This window comes from Sciurus carolinensis, chromosome 11, assembly GCF_902686445.1.
Source record: "Sciurus carolinensis chromosome 11, mSciCar1.2, whole genome shotgun sequence".
In the NCBI taxonomy this organism is placed as follows: domain Eukaryota; kingdom Metazoa; phylum Chordata; class Mammalia; order Rodentia; family Sciuridae; genus Sciurus; species Sciurus carolinensis.
Genome location: NC_062223.1, coordinates 95,055,396 through 95,082,928, shown reverse-complemented (window position 1 = coordinate 95,082,928; position 27,533 = coordinate 95,055,396). Strand labels below are relative to the sequence as shown.

Below are 27,533 nucleotides of genomic sequence, written 5' to 3'. Positions count from 1 at the left end.
ACTGTGTTGACCTGTAATCACAGCAATTTAAGCAGCTGAGGCGGGAGGATAACAAGTTTGAGGCTAGCCTTGGCAAATCAGTGAGACCCTGTCTCAAAATAAAAAATAATAAAGTACGCCCCTAGGTTCAATCCCCAGTACCGCCCTGCCTCCCCCAAAAAAGATATCTTGGTACCAGGGATTGAATCTAGGGGTGCTTAACCACTGAGTCACATCCCCAGTCCTTTCATTTTTTAATTTTGAGGCAGGGTCTCGCTAAATTGCTGAGACTGGCTTTGAACTTGTGATACTCCTGCCTCAGTCTCCTGAACCACTAGGATTATAGGCATGTGCCTGGCCCAAAAATATTTTGAAATAACTAACTGATAATACCAATTCTTTACATTTTCATGGGAAATCAAACCCAGGGTCTTAAGCATGTAAGCAAATGCTCAATCACTGAACTACATCACTAGGTCAAGATGCAATACCTTCATGAGAAGAGGAAAAAAGCAAACAAAAGCAAAAGGTATTATATAATGGCCTACAATCTTCATTACCCACCACCCCTCGTACTGGGCTTTGAACCCAGGGGCACTCTACCAGTGAGCTACATCCCCAGCCCTTTTCATTTTTCAGACAGGGTCACCCTAAATTGCCCAAGTTGGTCTTGAACTTATGATCCTCCTGCTTCAGAAGTCTCCCGAGTTGCCAAGATTACAGGTATGTACCATGGCACCCCGCTTCACTTTTCTTTTAAAGAAAAAGAAGTAGAGAAGGTGGTGGTGTAGGCCTTTAATACCAGCAGTCCCGGAGGCTGACAGGAGGATTGCAAGTTAGAGGCCAATTTGGACAATTTAGTGAGACCCTGTTTCAAATAAAAAATAAAATGTATTAAAAGGGCTGGAAATGTAGCTCCATGGTAGGACATCCCTGGGTTCATCTCCAGTACCACAAAAAGAAGGTGGAGAAATACAAAGGATTTTATTACTGCCAATCTTATAAATTATTAAAGCAAAACATTTTAAAAATTGAAAGCTTCACTTCTAAGAAGACCTTACTACATGATGTTATTTTCAGTGAAAATTGAAAAGCACAGAAGCCTAAATTTCTTACTAATGGGAATTCTTTAGGCATACTTTAGGACTGGGTTACTATTTCCATGAAGTACCAACATGTTACTTGGAAAAATCAACCCATTAATCCATTACTTTTTTTTTCCTTGATAAAGCAGACAGCCAATGGAAAAGACTATAATTAGAAGAAGTAATCCAAGGGCCACTGTAGGGAGGCTGGAGAAGCACAACAGGGAGCTGGGCATAAGCATGTGCTTAGTGCTCATGAAGTCTCTCAAGTGGAAGAACAGACAAAAAAGACAGGAAGAAGGCCTAAAGGTACAGTTTACCTTTTTTTCTGTGTTTGGGATTGAACCCAGGGCTTCATGCATACCAGGCAAGCACTGTGCCACTGAACTACATCCAGCCCCAATTCTGCAGCTTTCCATGCTTTCGGCTGCCCCTTCCGAACAATTTCTAAAACTACCTGCTTGGACGAAGGCATGCAAAAGAAGACAAATGGAGAAGAGATCCTTCACTTACTAATACAGGAGCACACCCTATGAGCCTAGAATTAAAGGGAAGGACCTGCCTCTTCTGCTGTCATGTGATTGTACACTTCATGGACAGGGCCTCGCTTGATCAGTGCAAGCAAAGTTCTATAAGAAAGCTAGGTGATAGAGTATTTCAATGTTCTTATGTGATATTTTTAAGAAACAAAGGAATGAGAAGTTGATTAAAGATAAAATTCATTTGGGTTGTTAAGAGCTTAGCAAAAATTGGAGATTTTTAACTACATACTTTATTTGATGCTAACATCAAAGACTGGATATTTTAAACGGCAAATTCAAACCCCTCAATTAGTAACATTTTCAAATTAACTGCATTTAAAAAAATGTATTACTTTACATCTCCCCATATTATATACCTATAACTCTACATAAATTTCTGCATTTCAAAGTACTTGTCACTTATAAAGTGAAAGATTTCAAACTTCTAGGTAAACATTTACTAATTTTTTTTTAAAACAATACTCCTTTGGAAGATTTCTCTTCCTTGTGCTTATAGTTGCTCTGCAAACCTCTTAAGTCGGTTTCTGGAAAAAAATCATAGCAGACAAGGGCTAAGTGCAGACATAAGTAGCTCCATTTTATAAACAAAGTTTCGACCTTCCATTTTATTCCACTGAACTTCTTTGAATGGCCCACGAAGATGATTCCATTTGCCATCTTGTAAAACATCACTTTTTGGAATGTCTTTACACTGGTTACGGGGAAACTGAACCATAATCTTGCTGCCACTTTCAGGTCCATTACGAACTATGGAGAAAAAACAAAATAGTAGTATGCTCATTTTGCAAACTAGAAAACAAGGATAAATCCCACAACTTCATTCTACTGTGAATATAAAAAACCTTATAAGTCCACCAAATTAATCTTGTTAAAAAGTTCTTTTCAATTTCAATAGGCTTTTTAAAACTAATTTAGACACATATACACACACCAGACTGGTATACATATCTCTGATTTACTTCTTCTTAAATATAAAAATTAGGCAAGATGAATTTTGACATAGGAAAGTCCTACATTTCTTGGAAATCACCCACTTATTTTTAAAAATACATTCATTTGATAATTCAGTCTTTCAGTAAGGTTGATACATAAAACCTACTCGGCTATTCAGAATCAGGACTGGAAGGGATAAAAGGAAATATTATTCTGAATTAAGAATATCAGGTTTTAATGAGGGTTTAACTACTAACTCAGGGAGAAAAAAAAAAGGTATTTTGAAACTCCTAGGAATATTGGACTATGGGTGTAGAAGAATGCATGTTAACACTCTGGGCTTAATCCCTATCATCAAAAAACAAAAAAAGAAATTCCTAGCAATAAAGATACAGCAATGACTAAGCTTGAAGAGTCACACACTAGGATCCTGTGGGGAAATATTTTAGACTACCCAATTTTTAAATAAAGTATTTAGAGTAGATAGTAGAAAAGATCATACTAAAATTTTAAGTCCTACAAATGTAACTTCAAGCTAGATAATGTATGTGGGAGTCCTATTAAAGTACTCACTGATCATAGATGCTTAATAAAACAGCTCTCTTCTATTTCATCCCTTTATATTTTTAGCATCAGATAATATTCTTTCCATGTTTACAGCTATATTTTTTTAAAAGTTTTTATCCATAAAATGTTGAGGTCTGTAGTAGTAACAATGTTGATGATTGATGACACTTTGCAGAGGATCTGCTAGGAAATGTGCTTGCCAAGCTAAACATTTTTATAACTACTATGAAGAGAAGTAATAATCTCTTGTTTTGAATAACAGGTATGATCAGATAATATCAATGTATACACATTAACTCAACTACTATGGAGACAATTACCTTTACATATATTTAATTATTAAAGCTAAATGTTAAGGTCAAACTCCCAAAGGTCCCATCTTTCAAAGAAGCAGAAAGTACCTGAAATAGCGTAGTCACCACTTGGAGAGGCCACTGTTATGGCAGAGGCATTGCCAATACTCTCTATGGGCCCAAGTCCCACATGATTACTGAAGCTGAGTACCTGCCAGCCCATAACCTTGGCTAGCTGTTGAACTGCATGAACCTGATGCTGTGACATCTGTGAATGAAAAAGAAACTTGACTGACAATAGCACAGACATTCACTTTGCAGTGATTTGATATCATGTTCATGAACTTTCGTTGGGGTTTTCAATGTCTAGTACAGTGACTCTGACTTATGTTTGAGGAGTCCTCATCTATGTGACTACTAGGGAAAAGGAATAGGACCCCATCTTCCACTGAAGATGCCTGATAATCAAATCCCTTGTCTACTGGCAGTTGAACACAGGCATATGAACTAAACTTGGCCAACTGGAGTCCCCTGCTAGATCACTGAATGTGAGGCAACACTAAAAGTAGCAGACATACTAAGTATCTTCCACTCCCTACAAATCCAGTCTCCACTGTACTTCTCTGCCCTGGGAGGCTACCCGTTGACTACCAGCTTCTATATCCTCTGACTTCAGGCAAAGGCAGTCAACCAGGTAATGGGGATCACCAAAGGGAACCAGCAAGATGCAAGGAAGAGAGTACAATAAAGGTATTTATTCCCCTGTTACTTTTCCTGTGAGGTTATCCAGGCTGGTTGTTTCTCTTGACAGAAGGCTGCTGGTCTCATCAAGTAGCTTGTTCTACATTTCTCTCCCTTTTAAGGTTCCTATAAATTGTCCTTTCTCCTAAACTTGGCCTAGGACTGGAGACTGTTAAGACCCTGGGGTCTGGTTATCCACAGCAGGTTACTACACTATCCTTGGTGGCTATTCTACACCCATAATTTTGTAAATAGATCCTAATCAACAGACCTTCCTGATTATGCCATCTGTTTCTTGTTCATATGCTGAGCGAATGCATTCTGCCACCAGTGGTGGATGCAGTAGTGCCAGGATAACAACACTGCCATTCCCGAGCTTCCTTTGATCCCTGCAATTTGCAAACCTTTACCTCTAGACTTCCTATCAATTCTGGGAGTTACCCAGTAACATTCCAATACATTTTTATGTGTGTGCTTGGGCTCACCAGAGCCATTTAGGACGTAATCAGCTAAGAGCTGCCATGCCCCACAAATGCATTTTATGTACTTGGCAAAGAAGCAAATCAATACATAGGATTACCAATTCTGGGATGAAGAGTGTTAGTATTTTTTTTTCCCTTAATTTAATTTTTAATATTTTTTAGTTGTGTGATGAACCTTTATTTTTAATTTATTTAGATGCAGTGCAGTGCTGAGAATCGAACTTAGTGCCTCACATATGCTAGGCAAGTGCTCTACTACTGAGTCACAACCCCAGCCCATTTTCCCTTAATTTTATGTAAAAAAAAAGTTTCATACACTAGTATTTCAAAAACTTACCCTCTCTCCCATAATCTAACATTTCACAAGATTAAAATTCCACAAAGAAGATAAGAAAAATACTACCTTTCATAAATGAAGGACAGACTCTGAAACTTGTCCAGTGTCACAAAACAAGTTTGTGGTAGAGTGGGGACTAGCAACTAGTATTTGTCTATATGGCTTTAATATAAGGAACTTTCTCACAGGGTTAAAGATTAAAATATTCCACTTATTTTTTTATGGATAATCGTCATTACCTGACCTCATTATCGTTTTGTATCTGACCTCCTCTCTCTAGTTTTCTTGGGTTACTACTTCACTTCTAGTTCTGGAGAGACTAAACCTTGGCAATCATGCAAAACAAGAAAGTTGCTAAGTCTCAGAACTGGTTCTTCATCTAAAACACAAAGTAGAAACAAATATAAGAATTAATCAACACTTTCAACTAACCAACAGGTCACAAATTGTATGTTAAAAATTAAACAAAAGGGCAGGAAACACTGGTTTTCTCCTTATATAACTTACTACTTTTTAACTACTTCTTACTCAATTTGCTCTTTAAACAGTTACAAGAGGAAGGGGCTTAAGACCTGTAGTCTGCAATAATTACCTGAGATAGAAGAAAATCCTGCAGCTCCTGCTCCTGATGAGACAGTGTAATTACTCTTCCATCTCGGTGTACAACTCGGATCTGCTCAACTCCAATATTCAACTGCAGCTGAATGGACCTTTATAGACACATACACTAAATCAGAAATGTCCAAAAATATATAATGCCACAAACAGTAAACCTCAAATCGTGGAAAAAATGTAACAGTTTTACTATGCTACACCAACGTTTCTGGGGGAGGGAAAAGGTCTTCTTTTGGTTCAACTGAACAATCAGACTCACTGAAGATCATAATGACATCAGCCTACTCAGGAGGCCATCATCAGATGCTCTTCTTCTAAAGCAGTCTTCACAGGACATGCAGCTATCTACACAGCAGCAGTACACCTTCCTTGTGATAATATTCATATTGGGAATATGTAAAACCTTCCTTGACTTAGAAACCTCATTCTCCATAGGAGCCATGAGCTCTTGTAAAAACTCTACAAATTGATTTCCAGGGTCCCCATGGGAGAGATGCTCAGTTTTCCCATTCAGGGAAGCCAAAAGTCATCCCTGTCGGCATTTAAAATTCCCCTCAATCTAGATGCATTTTACCATTTGGGAATTATTTTTCCATAAACAATGTTACTTAGTAATACAGATCACATTTTTCCTTACTAGGTTTCCCAAAGATTAAAGCCATAGTTAGTCAAAGGTCATACAGAAGTAATTAACAAACAAACCAGAGTACACACATTCTATTAAACTGGCTTAGGTCAAACAAAGAAATTCATAAAATATTCAATAAATAACATTGAGATCACTACAATCTTCCAAAACAACCTAAAAGTGTAGCAAAGAACATGCATAAGAGACTAGAAATTCCTCAAATAACTTAGATGAACAAATGCCTTTCCATATTTGTCTTTCTATATTTGACAGTACCTTGTTTTTAACATTATTTCATAGCAAATATTTGGGAATAAGGTATTATATAACAATAGTACAGAAAATTTTGATTTTTTAAAATATAATTTTTAGTTGTAGGTGGACACAATATCTTTATTTATTTATTTATTTTTATGTGGTGCTGAGGATCAAACCCAGGGCCTCACGTGTGCTAGGTGAGCGTACTACCACAGAGCTACAACCCCAGCCCAAAATTTCGGATGAATTGAAATTTACATTGTTTTTTGAAAAAGAAACAACAAAACTCAGAAGGCATAAAGGAAAAAACATAAACCTAACCAAATTAAAAATATATTTTAAAAATAAAGGGTATAAAATAAAGGAATTCTTATATACTATTGGTGGGAACACATTTGTGACAACCACTTTGAAGAACAATTTGTAATATCAATAAAAAATTTAAATGTTCTTATCTTTTGATCCAGCAATTACATCTGATAAAAATTTTATCCAATAAAGATATATTTGCACATGTGCAAATTACTTTTCTGGCACCCAGAAAAAATATTCATCAATAGAAGATTAAAAGTCTTGACACATAATATGGAACACAAGGCTGAAAAAAAAGAATGAAGTAGATCTATGTGTTCTGAAAAGGAATGTTTACTCACTGATATAAGATTACTGAGTGCAAAAGTACAAAAATCAGGAATAACTGCTCATATGCATCATCTTTTTGGGGTAACACATGTTCTGGAATTAGATGGCAATGACAGTTATATAACACAGGGAATTTAAAATTGTTATGTGAATTTTATCTTACTTTTAAAAAACACATAAAGCTGTGTAAAATTGTGAAGCAGGGTATAGGTGAACTATATATGCCTGTAAACTCAGACTTCCCTAGAAAGATGTGTCAGACTGTTTAGCATGGCTGCTCCTGGGGAGTTCTGAGGATATTTAACTCTAAATGTCATAAGCTGACTCCAGCTCTAAAAGATGAGGAAAAAGGCATCTTATTAGTCCCTTCTACTCCCAAGTGCCCCCTCATTCTGTCAAGGTTACATCATCACTAAACTTTCTTCATAGAATTTACATTGGATTCTGTAATTAGAATCTGACAGTTGTTTTGGTCTTGGGTCTAGACAAACTACTGAATGCTGATAATTTTTTCTCTCTTTCTTTTGTGCCCACTCACTCAATATTTTGATTATGGAAAAATTTAAACACAAACAGAAGTAGATTATTGAAGGCCTATGGTTCTAACACCCATCTTAACAGTTAAAAACTCATCCAAACTCATTTCAATTATATTCATCACCCATCCCCCTCCCCCACGAACTGTTTCCATTATTTTATTATTTCTTTAAGTATAGAATTAGAAAAATTATGATCCAGCTTTGCTTTGCCCTGGAATTTCAAAATTAATTTTATCTCCATTGTATACTCTTTTTTTTTGCAGTGCTGAACCTAGGGCCTTGTGCTTGTGAGGCAAGCACTCTACCACTGAGCTACATATCCATCCCCTTGTATGCTCTTTTTTAATCTTCTGTATTTGATCTTATATTATCCACTATTTTACATTTAAAAAACGGGGAATTAAATCACTGTAATAAAAAACAGCATTATAAATGCATTTTCCACTCCTACTCCAAAGGGTGGCAATTCTGTGTCTCACAGTGTTTTGCTCACTGTGGTTAGTTAGGCATGTCTGAATAAGCTGCTAACACTTGAAAAATAAAGACGTACTCACAGATCCTGACAAATGTATGCTGGCAGTTATCTCAGACTAACCTGGGAGAAGGAACTCAGCTGTATCTTGTCAGTTGTTAAATTTTGTAGAGGCTCAGATGAGACCCAAAACCCCTTTTCATGACTCCTAGCCAACTGTATTAACTTCTGATGTGTGAATGCAAATCAAGTACACTATATTTCCATGAATGCTGGGACAAAATTCATTCTGACCCCTTTACAGATAGATAGCTAGCGACTTAGTTTTAAGGGCACAATCATGAATTAGATCAGACCCAAATCAATACCAGCTCAGGTGAGAAATTTCAGCTGTTTGGGGCAAAAATGGAGGGTGTAGGCTCTAATATAAATGGCCCTCCTCACTTCAAATATCCTAGACTTGCCACAGCCTCTGAACAAGAACTGGCATCAGAGATGGCAAATCAGCTTTCTATTCAGTGCTGGAGATCACCTCTTACTGTGGCTTAAGTGGGTGACATTTGCCCAAGAGAGACTATCTTAGACATTCCTACCTCTCTTTCTCACAAACATTTTACAGTTGATATAATTTGCTGGAACATTATGCCACGCAAGCAAATAAAAATCAAAAGCTTAATATAATCACTCAGCAAAAACCAGGACATAACAAGCATCTTAACATTAGACATTTAACTTTTCTTTTTGATACTTACTTGCATATTTGTTCATAACCTTGTGAAGTGATTAAAACTTTGACACTAGATTCGTAAACATCATTGATATTTGACCAATGAGCCTGTATCTGAGGATCATCAATGCGACTTGCTAAGCTGTCAATGGTTGCAGCAGTTCTTTTAAAAAAAAGGTAAAAAATTTTAAAAAGTCACTATATAAATGAAAGGATAAATCACTCATAACATTTTTATGAAAAACTGGAAATTAGATGAGTACTTTTTGAAAATGTTACCATTTGAAAAGCAAAGATTTTAAAGAAAGGTAGAGTTCTGAAAACCTCCCGCACACTGCACTACTGTGCTGATGTTCAACCTCACATTACAACATGCTGTCATCACATACCTGGTTACCACAATTCATGATGCATTTCCCTTTTAACTCCATTAGTTTAGTCCCACTCAGGAAAGATTATCAAACCACAAGTGAGAAAGCTACTTCTCAGGCACTAACCTAATATGAATCATTCACAAATACCTGTACTTTATCCCTGGTAAAAAAATGACTGGGGACATACCCACAATTAGACCTATTATTGTAATGGGATTATCATTATATTTAAGAAAAGCCAGAGCCTTTAAGTACAATTAAACGCTTACACTCCAAGAGAGAAAATATAATAAATACAAGTGAGAAATGAGATTTTAAGTGCTCATTATATACCAAATATTATAATGAGTATTGTATCACTTAATCTAACAACCCTGTATGTTAGGTAGGAACCATCATCTCCATTTTTCAGAAGGAAAAAAAAATTTAGCAATGTTAAGCAATTTGCCCAAGGTCACATAACTGTAAGCTAGGTTGCAATACTTGCGAGTCCAACTTCAGAGACAAAAATCAGGGAATCTATTTACAAATCCAGTAATCTTTCCTTTGTATCTTACATAATAGTCACTGTTTAGACCCAAAGTATAAATCATAAAAATTGACTAAACTACTGGAGGTTCCTAGTTTCTAATTATTTGATTAGCACTTCACTGCAGAGAGATAGAAAATCCTTGAGAAAATAGGAAAAACTGAACAGTCACTGGGGACAGGGGGCTTTTACATAAAAAATGTAGGGTAAGCTCCATTATGGTGTCTTATCAGTTCCTAACTTTCTCTTCTTTTTCCATGATTTATTTCTCTAACAGTGCTTTGAAATTCCTACAGCAAACAGGTACATACGTGAGAATGTTCCACTCAGCACGTATCAACAAAGAGGAAATGAAAATTACCTACCAACAGAGAACTGGAAAGAAAACAATGCAATATGCACCTAATAATATATTATATGACCACTAAAATATCTTTGAGAAGCATTTAATGAGAGAAGAAAAAATTACGATATAATACTAAGTGAAACCAGGATATAAAATTTTATGATTCTAGGGCTAGGAATGTGGCTCAGTAATAGAGCACTGGCCTAGCATGCTCAATGCCCCAGGTTTGATCCCCAGTGCCACAAAATAAAATAAAATAAAATAAAATAAAATAAAATAAAAAAATGAAGATTTTAGGATTCCAGATTTGTTTAAAAGAAAAAAATGATATATACTCACCCTGAAACATATATATAAAAATACATTAATGTTAATAGATTTCACTGTATATAATATTATACAGATTGTTCTTATAGACAGCTATTTCTATGCCTCTCATATAATTCAGGGAATATTTAACTTTATGTTCAATCAGAAATTTGCAAGATTAGTAATACATTCAAATTAACAGTTTTTGTCACTGAAATGTATAAACAGAAAATTAACAGTAACTTACTAGGTAATATTTTATTGTTTATAAGGAGGTTTGGTATATGTTACTTAATTTTTCCCAAGACCAATCTTATATCCCCAGCTAATAGGAAATAAATGTAGAGCCAAAGATGCTCAGTGACTTGCCCAAAGTTACTTGCCAAGTGATTAAGCACTGGCTTATTAAACACATCTTTCACCCTAAATTCCTTACTCTTTCCACTGCATCAAACCATCTTCTTAAACATCTTCCTAATTCATTTAACTAACAGTTGAATGGCCTAAATTTCCATTCTAAGAGTATGAACTAATGTGTTAATAAAACTATGACTATATTATCAAGAAAAACTGAAAAGAAACAATAAAATATCAAAGTACTAAAATACAAGGTAAATAAAACAGTGATTGAATGATAATTCTGGAGTACTATCAAGGCAAAATAATGAATGAAGTAAAAAACAGACTCCCTAAGTACCAACAATGAAACAGAAGAGCACTCGTTAGCACTGAAAAAGATAACCTCTATGTTCAAACACATAAAAAAAAAAACCACATCAAGTCCTTTTATACATAATATGCACGAAAGAAAGAAATGAGACTAGAAGATACATTAGTTCTCATAGTCTTAGAATGGAAATATAGGTCATTCAGTTTTCAGTAAAAAGAATTAGGAAATATTAGAAAACACAGGGTGAGCCAGTTGCAGTGGCAGGCACCTGTAATTCTAGCAATTTGGGAGGCTGAGGCAAGAGGATTACAAGTTTGAGGCCAGTTTAAGCAACTTAGCAAGACCCTGTCTCAAAATAAAAAATAAAAAGGACTAGGGATGTAGCTCAATGGTAAAGTACCTGTGGGTCCAATCCCTAGTTTAAAAAAAAAAAAAAAAAGAAAGAAAAGAAAAAGCATGATACAATAGAAGGAGTAAGGAATTCAGGATGAAAGATAAATTCAAGCCAGGGCTTAATCACTTGCCAAGTAACTTTGGGCATAAACACTGATTTTGTTACTTTGAGCTTTGCAAACTTAGGCAAGCTGCCTCTGTTCTCAAAGTCTCAATCTTCTCACCTATGAAAATGGGGTTAATACTATCTCCCCAAAGAACAGGAATTAAATAAGTCAAATATGGGAAAATGTCTTCTAAACCATAAAATGTTTAGGAATAAGTATTTCATAGATGGGTTATTTAAAAAGTATGGTGTCCTACTGGAAGCGGTGGCAGACTCCAATAAGCCCATTTAAACAAGGCAAGAGAATCGCAAGTTCAAGTCCAGCCTGGGCAACTTAGCAAGACCTTGTCTCAAAATGTTTTTAAAAAATGTCTGGGGACTTAGCTCAGTAGCAGCATGCCCCTGGGTTCAATCCTAGTATTATGGGGAAAAAAAGAAAAAAAAAAAAAAAAAAAAAAAAAAAAGAGGGAAAGAAGAAGGAAGAAGGAAGGGAGAGAGGGAGGAAGGGAGAGAGGGAAGAAAGTTGTCCTAAAACATATCCCTAGTCAGTAATCTTTGCAAACTTTTACTGTAGTGTTAGAAACAATAGTTTAGATCAACCATGAATGTAATTGTTCCCCACACTCGCCAAGAACAAGTCCACTACCATAAACTTTTACAGGGCAGCTACCTCCTCTCCCTGGAAAAAAAGTTGAAGCATCCAAATAACATAAAAGAAACAACTGTAGAAAGAGGAATGCATTTCGAAGAAAAATAGAAAGTCTGTTCATCCTTACCTACTCCTCAGAAAAATATGCTTTGCTTGTTTAATTATTTTTTCCAGAAGTCCTTCACTGGACTGTAATGAGTTAATTTCATTTTTATCAAAAGCTTGAGGACCTGAAAGTCTCATTCTCTTGTGGCCAAAAGGTGCACTTGCTGGGTGAGGCATCATGATGGAACTCAAGGTCTGTTTATGAAACTAATAAAAATAGCCATTTTAAATGACTACTATGTACGGAACAAATACTATACAATATCCAATCAAAAGCATGGGTCACATTTGAAAACATAGAAATCAATGGATTTGAACTAAATATAAAAGCAACACTGACACAAAGATAAATCCAAGCATCTTCTAGATCATGCATAATACAAGTTTATAGACCAAAGGGTCCCTCTCAAGCTGTAACTTTTATTTTGAAAATTTTAAAAACAAAACAATTTTATTCAGAGTCTTATCAAGAGAATGTATACAATAAGGACATTGTTATCCCAGTGTAACCTCAATTAGTGGTTCCCAAACCTGGCTGCCTATCAGAATTCTGGAAGAGCTTTTTAATTTTTTTTTTTAATATATTAAAAAAAATTTTTTTTCAATTCTGGGGACTGAAGCCAGGGTTCAGTGAGCTACAGACCAGCCCATAAAGCTCTTCAAAAACACTGGCTCTTATACTATCACAATCAAACAATGCAATGCCATTTTAGGATGGGGTAAGGAGGTTGCACTAAGTACTTGTACAAAGTTTCTAAGGAGATTCTTCAGAAATTAGCCTAAACTGTAAACCAGAATTCTGGAAACATAGTTGGAGATGACCTGTGAGTAGAGTATGTCCTGAAGTAACTCAACATTTCCATCACAGGCCATGGCAAGATATTTTTCCTCACTTCCTACCTTATCAGAATCATCTTACCCTTGGCACCCTTTACCATATGTTTCTTATATTTCTCCTATACAAGTTGTATATTTCTACCACTAAAAAGTATGCATGGAGTCAGGCATGATGGCACATGACGGCCTGAAATTCCCAGTAACTCAGGAGGCTGAGGCGAGAGGATCACAAGCTTGAGGCCAGCTCTGGAAATTTAGCAAGACTCTCAAAATAGAAAAAATGAACTAGGGGTGTAGCTCAGTAGTAGTGACCCTTGAGGTTCAATCCCCATACCAAATACACATCCCCTCCCCCCACCATACATACACACTCTTGGGAACAGGAACTACATTATGATCACCCCTATATCCCCCTGCATATAGCAAGGTTCGTTCATTTCAGGTAGTCAATGTTGTTGCAAAATGAATAACTGAGACCCAGGAAAGGGGAAGTCTGTGCATAGTCACTGCCCTGGATATGCTTACCATAATGCAAAGAAAAATGTTTATTTCATTACCTCTCTAATCAAAAGATGCAAATTATGCTCTAAAACATAGAGGTGGTCCTCTGGACTTTGCTTCTCAGTAGCAGATTTTTGGGATTTCTTATCATTTGAGGAATGGCACAACGAAATAGACAACTGCAAGCCTATTTATAAAAAGGAGGAGGACAGATATACATAAACTAAGATATTGACCAGCACAAACTGTCTTCATAAAGTATAATTGAGTCATTTCTCAAAAGATACATTCTAAACTTGAAAATCGGGCTTTATGATTAATATTTTTATATCAAAATGACCATTCATGAATATAATAAAACTCCCATGTATTTTAACAATTCAAATTATATTGATCTATAATATGGCTGCTGACCTCAAACTGTGGCTGCAGACTGGTAAACAAGCCATATATTTATTTTTTTCTTCCTGACTTAACAAAACAAAACAAAACACAAGGTTTTTGCTATTGTTGATTTTTTTAATACAGATTTGGTATTCGGTCCTGCCAACCAGAAGACAGACACCCTTCCCTGCTCCCTTGAGAACTGGGATGGAATTTTTCACTTCTAAAACCTATTCCTCCTCCCTTCTAAGGAGACAGTTCTTAGAATTTCTGTAAAGCGTTAAGTGTACACAGTTAATTATAAACTGAGTTTTAGGACAAGTTAACTGCTTTTGAATAATAAAAACAATTGCTATAAATTAGAAATATTACGAGTAAACATTTTTAAATTGACATCTCATTTAGACAGAACAGTATCTCTGATGAATCTCAGTTCTTCAACTGATGTTGAAGAGTAGCCAGGCTAATGCAAATTTTCAATACATACAGCTTTAAAATCCAAGAGTTACACTATTTAGGTCAGAGAACAGACTTGTAGGCTGCTATTCTGGATAGTACAATACTACCTCTTTGCTTTTGTCATTCTCCCTACACACCCAAACAGCTACCCACTCCATCTCAAAGGATTATCTGCTCTTACTTGGAAAGGGCTGAGAGATTATTTGATTTTTCACCACAATATGTGGGATCTGTGATTTGATCTGAACAGCTTCCCGAGAGAGTTGTGCAAAAATTTCTTTACACAAGAGAACATTTTGTGCTGCTTCTAATTTTGTCTGCCAATGTGGTGAACCTGAAAGACAAGAGGTATATGTATATATCAATTTCTAACCATATTATGCATAACCTGGCTTAAATGAAAACCTGAATACATAAAACAAGCTTGGGGAACTTTGTATTACAGTATGCTCTTTCTAAAATATAAAAATCTCACTTCTTTCATATAGAGAAAACTATTAAATTCAATTTAGAACCAAAAAATTGCGTAACTATTCACTAATACTTTATTTACAAATTATAAAAAGTATATTTCTAATTGTTCTTACTCCAAAGTACCTATTCTTCTTATCTATATTTATTTTCAATTTATTTGCAAATATAAGTTAAGATAGAACATAACTACACCTGGTTTGGATTTGGGCAAAGGTCTTTTGAAGAGGTTAACCGTGCCAAGATCACCTATGTCTGGAGCCTGTTTTTGAATGGAAACCTGTATGACAATCAAAACATGGGGAAAAAGTTAGCAAATTAGGTGCAGGGCCATTAATAAGAATTTACTTGAAAAGTACTTTGACAAATACCTTGATATATGCGGACCCCTCTAAATCACTAGGAATTTGGACATCAAGGGGACAGTAATCTTCAGGTATCTTCTTATCCAGGTCAATATCTGTATTCTTTATTACTTCAAATGTACCATGATGGGGAAAAAGAGATCCTAATCAGGTATTAAAGACAGGAAAATAAAAAACAATACATTAATTTAGCATACATGTAATACTTTTTAACCACATCACTGAATCATATTTTTAGTTCCCACTAAAAATATTGTGTATTTTGAGCTGGGTGTGGTAGCACACACAGGATTGCCCAAATTCAAGGGCAGACTTGGCAACTTAGTGAGGCTGTTTCAAAATTAAAAAATAAAAAAAAAAAGGACTGGGATCCCTAAGCAACTCAGTGAGACCCTATCTCAAAATAATAAATTATAAGATCTAGGGATGTAGCTCAGTTGTAAAGTGCTCCTAGGTTCAATTCCCAGTACCAAAAACAAAAAGGCTGTGTGTTTCAGAGAAAGACGGGAGAGAAGTGGTGAGCAAAGGGAACAAATGAAGCAGGAAAAAGAAATTATTTTTCTTAAATAAATAACATTCCTTAATTTAATGGTGTCATTATAATATGAGTTCCACAGGCAACACTCATTTTTGTATTCTAATGGAGTTTCAACAAAAATGGATGTGTTTCTAGAAAATAATTAAACCTTACAGATGAACTACTTCTGCAGTTCAGTCTCTATAACCAGGCTACAATTAAAGTGGTCTGCATTCAGCAACAGAAAGAAAAAAGATAGTGCAAACAACACCCTTTTTCAACCAGATACCAGATTTTGACGTGATTGTTTTTGTGCCATACAGAAATTTGGGTAAGTCTGTTAAAGTATGTGACCTATTGGTGATTAAATGTAACTGCTTTTCGGATGATGACACATAATGGGGGGTGGGAGGGGGGCAAGAATGGAGGAAGGAGGGACTGTATAGAGGGAAAAGAGAGGTGGGAGGGGTGGGGGGGAAGGAAAAAATAACGGAATGAATCAAACATCATTACCCTATGTAAATGTATGATTATGCAAATGGTATGCTGTTACTCCATGTACAAACAGAAACAACATGTATCCCATTTGTTTACAATAAAAATAAATTTAAAAAATGTAACTGCTTTTATATTTTCAGCTAGTTATTTTAATTTTCTATTAAACATTCTTCCAAAAGCATTATATTTATCTCTTATCTGAGATATAAGAAATAACATTAGAATTAGAAAAACTAGGAAGATAAATGTAGATAATTAACCAAACATGAAAAAGGAAAATTTTAATAAAAAGCTAAGAGCTTTATAAACTTTAAATGAATATGAGATAACTTGAAAACTGTGCACCTAAAATTAAACTTTTTTCAATTATTTTTAGCAGCAGCATTTTGACTTTAATACCCTGATTTCTCAATAAAGAAAACAATTTACAAATATTTTTACCTTAAAATTAGGCTCAGTTATAAATCCCCTCCTCTGCCCACAAGCTCTGACTATATCACTTTATTTGGGAAGAAAAAAATCATTTCTTATGGCATGAAATGCAAAAGTTTACAAGTTTTGTTTTGTTTTTAAATCCCCAGTACAGAATTTTAATTATTAGGAAGAAGCTAGGAAGGTCATTAAGTGCACAACATTAACTACAAATCAGCTACTGCTTATTCTGTTTCTTCCCTAGTTCTCCCAAGAAAAACTTAACACTGAATCTTTAGCAGAGTAATCCTTAAATATATTTCTAAGCAAATTGAGAGCTCTGGTTTACAAAGTTTTTAGATTTTACTGTTCCTAAATTTATTCTGAAACTAATTTACCCCAAATCATAATTACCATATTAACTTTGTCATGCACAGTTGTATGCAATTTCATAAAGCAGTAGGACACCATCAGGCTTTGTTTACCAAGAACTTGGGAAAAACACCATTGGTCACAACCACTTAACAAATCTGTCTCATGCTATTTACCAATGTGTAGTTTCAGTCTAAGTTTCAACAATGAAATATGTGGATATATATTTATATATCTCATCTTGATTTTCCAAAGTTGCCAAAGGGAATTAGCTTTGGCTGGTTGAAGCTGAAGATTTTCTAATTTCATTTCCAGGCCCATGTTGCCAGTGATTTTCAATCTGCCTTGAAACATGGCCAACTGAGGTTCATTTTACCAGTCATTAAAGCCAATAAGTCCGAGTCAGCCATGGTGATTGTGCAGTCAGCCTTCTTATCTATGAGTTTGGAAGCACTGATCCTTTGCCATTCTTCACATCCACCACCCAGATGGCTACTTTACTCCCAGGACTATCCTTTGCCTTAAGGCAAAAATACCCCCAATTTTCTTCACAAACTGTTCCCCTTCCTCTTCGAGCTGCTTTTCAAACTTCTTAAAGATGAGATCTGCCTTAAATCGTTATTTGCAGCGCTGGTGGGAGTAGCCTCAATCTGATGGGTTGTAAAGGAACTGGCGGATTCCAAAAAACCCATCTCGTACAGTATAACCACCACTGTTCCTCCCAGGCCTAAGTTGCGCTGCAGAGCAACCTTTGCACCAGGAACTTGCCTCTTCCTGGCTTCCCCTCTCAGCTCTGTAACTCTTTTAAATATAAGTTTTATAACAAAGGAATATATTCAAAGTCTTCTTGCAATTAAAAATTATGTATTTGAATCCTTTCATAATCATGGATGGTCACCCCAAAGAGAAATTAGGTTATATACTTGCCCATAATTATTTGTGGGAAAGAACTTAGAATTTTTAAAACCAGTAAGCTGCATGCACAAGGCCCTGGGTTCAATCTCCAGCACCACACACACACACACACAAAAACAAACAAACAAACAAACAAAAAACAGTAAGTACTGCTTTTACAGACCATCAATTAAAATGTAAAACTGAACTTAGCATCTTGAATTCATCTTTGTAATAGAATTTTACCTCAGAATTAAAAATTTCCCAATTCACATCCATGCTGAGGCATTTCAGTCCAGTGTTTAACCTAATCACCCAAACTTACCTTCCTTTAATTTAAACATAATGATGGCTTGCTCTGGCAAATGAATTCTTTTAAGATATCACTCTACACTTGCTATCTCAACTATCCAGTCAAGAGTCCTTACCTCATTCTTAGCATTCAAAGTTTACAATTCTGACCCATGAGTCTTATAAACCCCAACTTTCTGTTAGGTGTACTGAAAAGGTTTTCAAACTGAAAAGAAACAGTAAGAGTTGTTTCTGGCTTATGTGTACAGATACTAAATTTCCAAAATGTAACATGTAACTAAGAAACAATATACTATAGAAGGATGTAACATTACAATTAACCCTATACACTTACACGAAAAGCAGAGTTTATAACGATTATCTATACCTGCACTTCTGTAACTCAGATCCCCAAGAATTTTATCTCCAACTTTTCTAAGTTTCCAGTGTTGCCTTAATCTCAAGAGCTCAGAGTTGAAGTCTCTTTGTAGCTTGTTTTCTTGATTTTCCGTAACTGATTTAGTTAGTCTTTCCGCTCCCTTCAATAGGATTTGTGCTGCTCCAGCAAGTGACTTCTTTTTGGATATCAGTTGCAATGTCTGAGGATTCTATGAAAAACAATCACGAACTGCAGTTTTGTATTGTTTTCAGATGACTTTACATTCAATAACAAAACACCAACTCAAGAGAAAATTTAGAAATTAAAGAAAAGCAACGAAAGTTGGGGGTGGGTGCTGAAGTATGCATAATAATGCTTAAAAAAAAATAAACTTAGAGCATGGCACAATGCTACAGAACTGTAATCTAAGTCTGAAATCCCATCTACTCAAAGGCTGAGGCAGGAGGTATGCCAGGTCTAAGGTTAGCTTTGGCAATTTAGAAAGATTCCATCTCAAAATTTAAAAATATTAAAAGGGTTGGAGATGTAGCTCAAAGGTAAAGTACCTCTGGGTTCAATTCCCAGTAAGGTAAAACAAAACAAATTCAATAACAAAAAGCCTTATCTCCAGCATCAAGGACGAAAAACAACAACAAAAACCATGTTACTCTATTTCTTTAGTCAATTCATATAGACTTCTGTTAAATGAAAAACATCACAATGGACCAGAAATTAGAATTTAACACACCTAGCATCAACTCTACCAAGCCTGGGTTAGGGTCCCTTCTAATGCACTGCCATTCCTCTCCTACATACTGCCATCCCTACCCACAACCAATGTGCTTACCCTTTTGTGACACGCATACTTGCAATTAACATCTAATCCTGCTTGGATATAATTTATTATATATATATATATATATATTTATATATATACACACACACACACACACACTACAACAATGTCTGACATTTATTTGATTTAACGGACAAAATACATGACTCCAATTAGTATAACTCTAAAATTATTTTCTATTATCACAGGTTATTAGAATGCTTTTGGAATTAATACCAAAAACAGGGGCTGGAGTTGTGGCTCAGTGGTAGATAGCTTGCCTAGCATGTGTGAGGCACTGGGTTCGATTCTCAGCACTGCATATAAATAAATGAATAAAATAAAGGTCTATCAACATCTAAAAAAATTTTTTTAAAAAAGACCAAAAACATGCAGCATTAATATTAAATGTACATTATTGAATGCTGACTTTCTTGATAATTGGATAGAAATCAAAATCTATAGATCATCTGTACACACATATATTTTCAAAATCACTACCAATTTGTGTATTTTATTAACCAGTTATAATTCCCAAAAGCCAGACATCATAAACAATAAAAAAAAGATTGCTGGCTTATGAAAAGTCAAAAGCACATAAAGTTTCACAAAAATGCCAAAAACAATCTTTTTTTTTTTTTTTTTGCAGTGCTGGGGATTGAACCCAGGCACAGCACTCTTTTGATCACATTAGGAAACCTAATTCAAAGAAGTTCCTGGAGAGCATAAGAAATCCCTGGAGACTGCTTTCTAGGAAAAGCACAGACCCTTGGGAAAGGTAGTACGCTGAATGAGGTGCTGCAGCTCACTAACTACTGGCTTCACTGTAAGCCCCAAAACAGTGCAAATCTCTACAGGCCTTAGTTTTCTCTCTGCAAAAGGAAGGAAGCCGACTTACTTGACCTCTATGAAGTCTTCCAAAACCATGTTTCTAGATTCCAAAACTATTATTATGTGAGAAATGATATTTAATTAATTTTATTTACAAATGGGTTCAAGTAATCATTACTTCCTCTCCATGACTAGCTTGGTCATGGTCCTGACATATCTTCCTGAGGACTTCCTGAGGACTTCCTAAGTGGCTTCCTTGGCTGCAGACTCGTCCTTCACCAATTCATCCTTCTGCTGTCTTTCATCTTCAAATATTAACAAACTGAATATATTCTTTATCAAATATCAACAATTCTACACAGTTTTCAATATCCTCCAAAATTTTGCATAACTTTTCCAACCAATCCCTAAAAAATTGGAGGGGGTGGTCAGAAGGGAGAACTGAGACCCAGAGAAAATAACTTGCTTAAAGTCACACAATTAGTGAGGGCAGAGGAAGGATATGAACCCAAGTCTGTGTGACTCCAAAGTCATTTCATTATCACTTTTTTTCTCCCTACTGTACTGGTGATTGAACCTAGTAATGTTCTACTACTAAGCTACAGCCCCACCCCTTTTTTTATTTTTCATTTTGAGAAACAGTCTCACTAAGTTGCTCAGGATGGCCTCAAACTTGTGATCTTTCCGCCTCATCCTCCCAAGTTGCTAGGATTACAATAAGTGTGCCACCACACATGGTTTATCATCACATTGTTGTGTAACATATGACAGATCAAGGACCCAGGCCGTAAGAGTTTGTTAAGATTTGGGAACCTTGCTGGGTATAGGGACACGTGACTGGAATCCCAGTGACTCAGGAGAATAGGGCAGGAGATTGCAAGTTCAAAGGCAGCCTCAGCAATTTTGCAAGGCCCTAAACAAATTAGCAAGACCCTGGCGCAAAATAAAAAATAAAACATAAAAAAGGCTGGGGATAAGTCTCAGTTGTAGAGCACCCCTGAGTTAAATCTCTAGTACCAAAAAAAAAAAAAAAAAAAAGATTTGGGAATATTTAAATTATTACATTATCAATGAAATTTAACTCAAAGGTCAAAGGTATATAATAAAATAATAGAAGGTACAGTTTTATGTTTGCTTTTGACTAGTTAATCTTCAAATCTACATTTGGACTTATTTTTTCAAGAAAGAAAAAGGGAACAACAGACACACAACCAAATAATGGTCCTGGATTTATTCAAGAAAGCTCACAAATACCTGTTTTGGAGGAAGCGCGTCCTGAGAAACAGGATCAAGAGTCATAAATTTTTTATCTTTAACAATACTAAGAACATCATAGAGAACACACATCTCTGTCAGGGCACTTCTCAAATTGTTCCTCACTGAGTCCCAAGGCCAAAGGGAAGGCTGAAATTTTACCAACCCTAAATGGAAAAAAAGAAATACAGAAGTGTTACATTGAATAGAAGACAGAAAGTTCACTTTAGAAGTTTAAAAATACTAAAAGAAAAAATAATCCCATTCCCTACAACCTTTCTTCAATCTTTATTAACACTTCAATTAGCATCCTACTATGGCAAAACAAATATGATATCTAATTTCCACAGGTGGTATCTATCATTACATTGTAGATAGACATTCAAATATCTTTTGAAAATGCACCGCCCCAGGGCCTTTCTGGTACTGGGGGATGAACCCAGGTGTGTTTTACCACTGAGCAACATTCCTAGTTCCTTTTTTGCTTTCATTATGAGACAGGGTCTTCTTGCTAAGTTACCAAGTATGGCCTCAAACTTGTGTTCTTTCTGCCTCATCCTCATCAGCTGCTGGGATTACAGGCATGTGCCACCATGCATGGCTCTTATGGAAAGTTTTTCATGACCCTTTCCCTTCAACCTTTGAGTGCTTGAGTAAGTAACTATAGAGAATTTCCAAAATACTGAAAGGTACGAACTCAAAAATAACCTATAATGCCAGAACTAATATTACCTACTATTAGCATGTTCCCTTTAATTATACACATACACACACACACACACACACACACACACACATTTTATTAAATACACACTCGTTATACAGAGTTCGAAGAATGAGAATAAAAAGTGAAAGTCTGCCAGGCATGGTGGGCTATGCCTGTAATCCCAGTTACTCCAGAGGCCAAGGTAAGTTCAAGATCAGCCTCTGCAACTTCGGGGAAACCCTTTACAAAAAAAAAAAGACTGGGATGAAGCTCAATCAATTGTAAAGCCCCCAAGTTCAATTTCTAGTATCAAGGGGAAAAAAAGGTTTTCCTATTCATTCATAAACCTATATTCACTGTGAAATGATTACAATATTTCTTACTATTATACTTAATCATTATGGCTGATAAATACATATATTCCCATTTTTCTATTACTTGCTACCCCTCCCCCTTTAATTTGTTCTAGAAACACTTCAAGTCAGTCCAGATAGAATTACTTCATTCTTTTAACATCATATGATATTTTGGAACTTGGATGACAATACATTTAACCATTCTCTGTAACAGACATGTAGATTGCTTTTAACAATGCTAGCAGTGGTAAACATCTAGGACACATACCTACGGATGCACAACTTTTCTGTTGGTTAACTACTTAGGCATGGTATTAATGAATCAAAAAGAATGCACATTAGGGGCTGGGGATATAGCTCAGTTGGCAGAGTACTTGTCTTGCAAGCACAAGGCCCTGGATTCAAACCCCAGCACCACACACACAAAAAAAGAATGCACATTTAAAATTTTGCATGATTTTAAATTAGAAGATGGAAAGTTCTCCCATGGCCTTGGATAGGCAGGATTAATATCAAAATGGCCATACATCCAAGGGCGCTATACAGATTTAACACAATTCCAATTAAAATCTCTATGACATTTCTTATAGAAACAGAAAAAGCAATCATGAAATTCATGTGGAAGAACAAAAGACCCAGAATATCCAAAGCAATCCTAGGCAGGAAGAGTGATACAGGAGATATCACAATACCAGACCTTAAACTCTACTATAGAGCAATAGTAACAAAAACGGCCTGGTACTGGCACCAAAACTGACAGGTAGATCAATGGTACAGGATAGAAGACATGGAGACATACCCACATAAGTACAGTTATCTCATACTAGACAAAGGTGCCAAAAACTTACAATGGAGAAAAGGTAGCCTCTTCAACAAAGGTGCTGGCAAAACTGGAAATTCATATGCAGTAAAATGAAATTAAACCCCTACCTCTCACCCTGCACAAAACTCAACTCAAAATGGATCAAGGATCTAGGAATTAGACCCTGAGACCCTTTACCAAATAGAAGAAAAAGTAGGCCCAAACCTCCATCACTTTGGCTTAGGACCAGATTTCCTTAACAAGATCTCCATAGCGCAAAAAATAAAAGCAAGAATCGATAAATGGGATAGATTCAAACAAGAAGGTTTTTTTCTCAGCACAGGAAACAATCAATAAAATGAAAAGAGAGCCTACAGAGTGGGAATAAATCTTTTCCACACACACTTCAGACAGAGCACTCATCTCCAAAGTTTATAAAGAACTTAAAAAACTTTACACCCAAAATACAAAGAACCCAATCAATAAATGGGCTAAGGAAATGGTCAGATACTTCACAGAAGATATACAGATGATCAACAATGAAAAAGTGCTCATCATCCCTAAGAATCAGAGAAATGCAAATTAAAACCACCCTAAGATTTGATCTAACTCCAATTAGAATGGCTATTATCAAGAACACAAGTAATAATAAGTGTTAGCGTGGATATGGGGGAAAGGGCACACTCATACATTGCTGGTGTAGTTGCAAATTGATGTAGCCACTCTGGAAAGTAGTATGAAGATTCCTCAGGAAACTTGGAATGGACCCACCATTGGACCCACCTGTCCCACTCCTCAGCTTATACCCAAAGACTTCAAATCAGCATACTACAGTGATGCAGTCACATCAATGTTCACAGTAGCTCAATTCACAATAGCTAGATTATGGAACCAACCTAGATGCCCTTCAATTGATGAATGGATAAAGAAACTGTGGTATATATATATATATATATACACAATGGAATATTACTCAGCCATAAAGAAGAATCAAATTATGGCACTTGCTGGTAAATGGATGAAGTTGGAAAATATCATGCTAAGTGAAATAGGCCAAGCCCAAAAAAAACCAAAGGCCGAATGTTATCTCTGATAAGTGCATGATAATATATAATAAGGTGGGAGTTGGAGGGGAGAGAAGAATGAAGGAATTTTGGATGGTGTAGAGGAAAAAGGGGTGCAAGGGGGTGGGGAACAGAAAGAGAGTAGAATGAAACAGACAGGATTACCCTATGTATATATATATGATTACAAGAATGGTGTCAATCTACATTGTGTACAACCACAGAAATGAAAAGTTGTACCCTATTTGTGTACAATGAATCAAAATGCAGTCTGTAAAAATAAATTTTAAAAAGAATGCACATTTAAAATTTTGTACACATTAAAATTCCAAGCTGTCTTTAGCAATGCATATTCCCAACAATAGGTATTAACAATCTTTATGCATCTTAACTGTTTTCATTTATCTCTCTCCACTGAGTAGACTGAGTCTACAACATTTATTAGCATTTGAAATCTCTCTTCTATGAGCTGACAGTTTATATATCTTTGGCCTATTTTTCCAGTCATCATTTTCTTTTCAGTTTGAAGAACTCTTTGAACACCAGGGATTATCAACCAATTGTGTAATATGTGCTACAAATACTTTTCCCAGCCTGCCACTTACATTTAGCTCTATGGCATCTTTTTTTATTATAAATTTTATACAATTATCTTTTCCTTTATGAGGTCTATGTTTCCGATCTTAGTCTCCTATGTCCCAAGTTATATGACTTTTTGCTACTTCTTCCAATATTTTGTTTTACTGTCTTCATTTGGCAGTTCAATTCTTATAGAAATAATTTCTGCGCAAGGTATTAAGTAATATCCACCTCCCCCAAATGGACTCCTAATTGTCCTAAAATCACTAGCTTGAAATACCATCCTAAAATTCCCATTTACATCTGATCTATTGCATAACTAAATCCAGAACTGTTTTTTTTTTTTTTTTTTTTGGTGGGGGAATGCTGGGGATTGAACCCAGGGCCACATGAATGTTAGGCAAACTATATCCCTAGCTCCAAGAATTGTGAATTTTTTACAAAATAATAATCCCTGACGATAAGGACAATCCAAAACCCACTCAGGCTGCTTCTTTAATTCCCTCCTAATAGCCTTCTCCCTTCCAGTTTTGTTCTCCCTATAATTCATTTACTACAAAGTATTCAGAGTAATCGTTAAGAAAACAATCTATCTCCACTTAAAAACCTTCCAAAACGTGCAGTTGTCTTTCTAACAAACGCCAAATGCTGATCCTAGCTTACTAGGCTCTATATGATCTGACTCCTGCCTACCTCTTAGACCTCATCTCATACTTTAATCAGCACAAACCACTTTTCGATGGGTGCTACTACGACCATCACATTACACCTGGAAGCAAAGTAGCTCCCGTCAGCCACTAAATGAGCTTCTGAGTTCTTAACCACTAGCGTGCCACATTATAGACGCTGTTTTGTTTTTTAAGTGTTTAAACACTTCACCAAGGACACTATCTCAACCGCTCCCACTCAGGGGGACCTGCAGAAAGAGAGTACTAGGAGTGGCGCAATGTGTCCTGAATTGTCCCGTTATGAAAAAGAGACCACGATGAGATTACTACCGCGAGAGAGGGACACTTCAAAGTAGTCCCACGCAGGCAATCTCACCGAGCGCGGGAGAGGCAGAACGACATCAGGCAGGCGAGCACCAAGATCCCAGCCCGGAGCGCTCGAACAGACACCAGCCCTACCTTCCTCGTCGTCCTGGTCGGCGCTGGAACCGGCTCCCGCCCAATCCTGAGCATCGCCGTCGGCCCCCGCCGCCTCCTCCTCCTCGGAACCAGAACCCTGGCTGAAGTCGATCCGCTGAGCGAGACGCGCCAGATTCTGCGACATGGACAGCGGCTGCAGGTAAGTCTCGGTGCCATCCAGGCCCACCTCCTGGACCTGCTTCTCGCAGGCCGACTCGATGCTGATCCGCACAGCGCGCACCCCTGACATGCTGGCGGCGTCGGTGGGCTGGAAGCCCGCAGCACCGCAACCCTCCCGAAGCCAAACAGAACTCCAGGGACTGAAACAGCCCCGACACTGCGCAGTACTCAAAATGCCCTGCGACGTTTCCGACCCACAAGTCTCACGGAACAAAAGTGGGCAAGCTCCGGAACTCCGAGAGCGCTTCCGGTTAAGGATCCGGTGGGAGGGGGAGCTTCCGGTGTGCAGGGGGTGTGGCCGGGAGCTATGGGAAAGGCGTGTTCTGCCTGCTAAAGGTGGAAAGAGGCTAGTTGCTGGTGTGAGTGTGGCTTAAGCGTTCTTTAAAAGCAAGCACAAAGCTGAGGAAGAACGAACATTGGCAAGGAAAAGGAAAGAAATGGGTCCCTGACTCTTGGTAATGAGAGTCCCGCTAGGAGTGCTGAGATTTGGGGTTTAAAACTAGAGTAGAAGCAACATCTCTGAAGTTATAATTTAAGGGCAGTTTGAGGAAAACAATTGTGCGTCTCGTCAGTTTAAATTATCTGGTTTCCGTTGTTGTAAATTCCGTGACACCGAATATTTCCAGCAAACAAGACAGACACTTAACATATGCTTAATATTTCATGCCTGAGTGAAAATATTTAAAACATTAAGAAACATAATTTCAGTATGAGTCCCCAATAAGGTGCTTCATTGGCGGAATTATTGTTCCACGGGGAAAAATGGACCATTTTACATTACAGAACTATACTTAACTTAGGGAATTATGTATACCATTTATTACGAATCTTTGCCAAGTTTTGTTCTGACAGATACATCTAGATTTTTTAACTAGTTTCCTAAGACAGGAAAATAAGGTCGCCGTGTCATTTCTCCACTCAGCTGAGCTGGCACATATACCCGTTTGGGTTAGGCTCCACTTGTTGGTTCTCCTTCAAGTTATAGATCTACATATCATTCAGATAGATGACTCTGCATTTAATTCTTGTACCAGCTGTTTATTTAGGGTATATTCTTGTGGTGCTAGCATTGGTTCAAGAGAGAAGCCTTGCTTGCATT

General features: G+C 36.6%; 1 protein-coding gene and 1 pseudogene across 2 annotated transcripts; both read right to left on the bottom strand.

Moving 5' to 3' along the window:
* Window positions 1-289: 289 nt before the first annotated feature.
* Window positions 290-26,647, bottom strand: Med17 (mediator complex subunit 17). Of its 2 annotated transcripts, none has more exons than XM_047519215.1 (12): window positions 26,255-26,647; window positions 21,621-21,787; window positions 18,710-18,929; window positions 15,345-15,481; window positions 15,169-15,253; window positions 14,684-14,836; window positions 13,716-13,846; window positions 12,344-12,528; window positions 8,866-9,003; window positions 5,552-5,669; window positions 3,508-3,667; window positions 290-2,353 (listed from the first exon to the last, which is right to left on the bottom strand). In XM_047519215.1, the coding sequence occupies exons 1-12, from the start codon at window positions 26,502-26,504 to the stop codon at window positions 2,142-2,144; spliced, it is 1,956 nt and encodes a 651-aa protein (XP_047375171.1). In that variant the 5' UTR covers window positions 26,505-26,647; the 3' UTR covers window positions 290-2,141. The 2 variants fall into 2 exon arrangements, 1 of the variants encoding a protein (XP_047375171.1); XR_007104078.1 differs by lacking the exon at window positions 290-2,353 and adding an exon at window positions 5,199-5,338 and having other exon boundaries at window positions 3,531-3,667.
* On the bottom strand, window positions 16,882-17,843 carry LOC124960448 (sterol carrier protein 2-like; annotated as a pseudogene).
* Window positions 26,648-27,533: the final 886 nt, after the last annotated feature.

Excerpts from the sequence above, each read along its gene's own strand:
- Med17 (XM_047519215.1), bottom strand. The coding sequence starts at position 26,504 with ATGTCAGGGGTGCGCGCTGTGCGGATCAGCATCGAGTCGGCCTGCGAG. Across the intron at positions 13,847-14,683 it reads AATCTCTCAGCCCTTTCCAA|GCTTGCAGTTGTCTATTTCG; the intron begins GTAAGAGCAGAT and ends TTTTATAAATAG. Across the intron at positions 5,670-8,865 it reads GGTTATGAACAAATATGCAA|GTCCATTCAGCTGCAGTTGA; the intron begins GTAAGTATCAAA and ends GTGTCTATAAAG.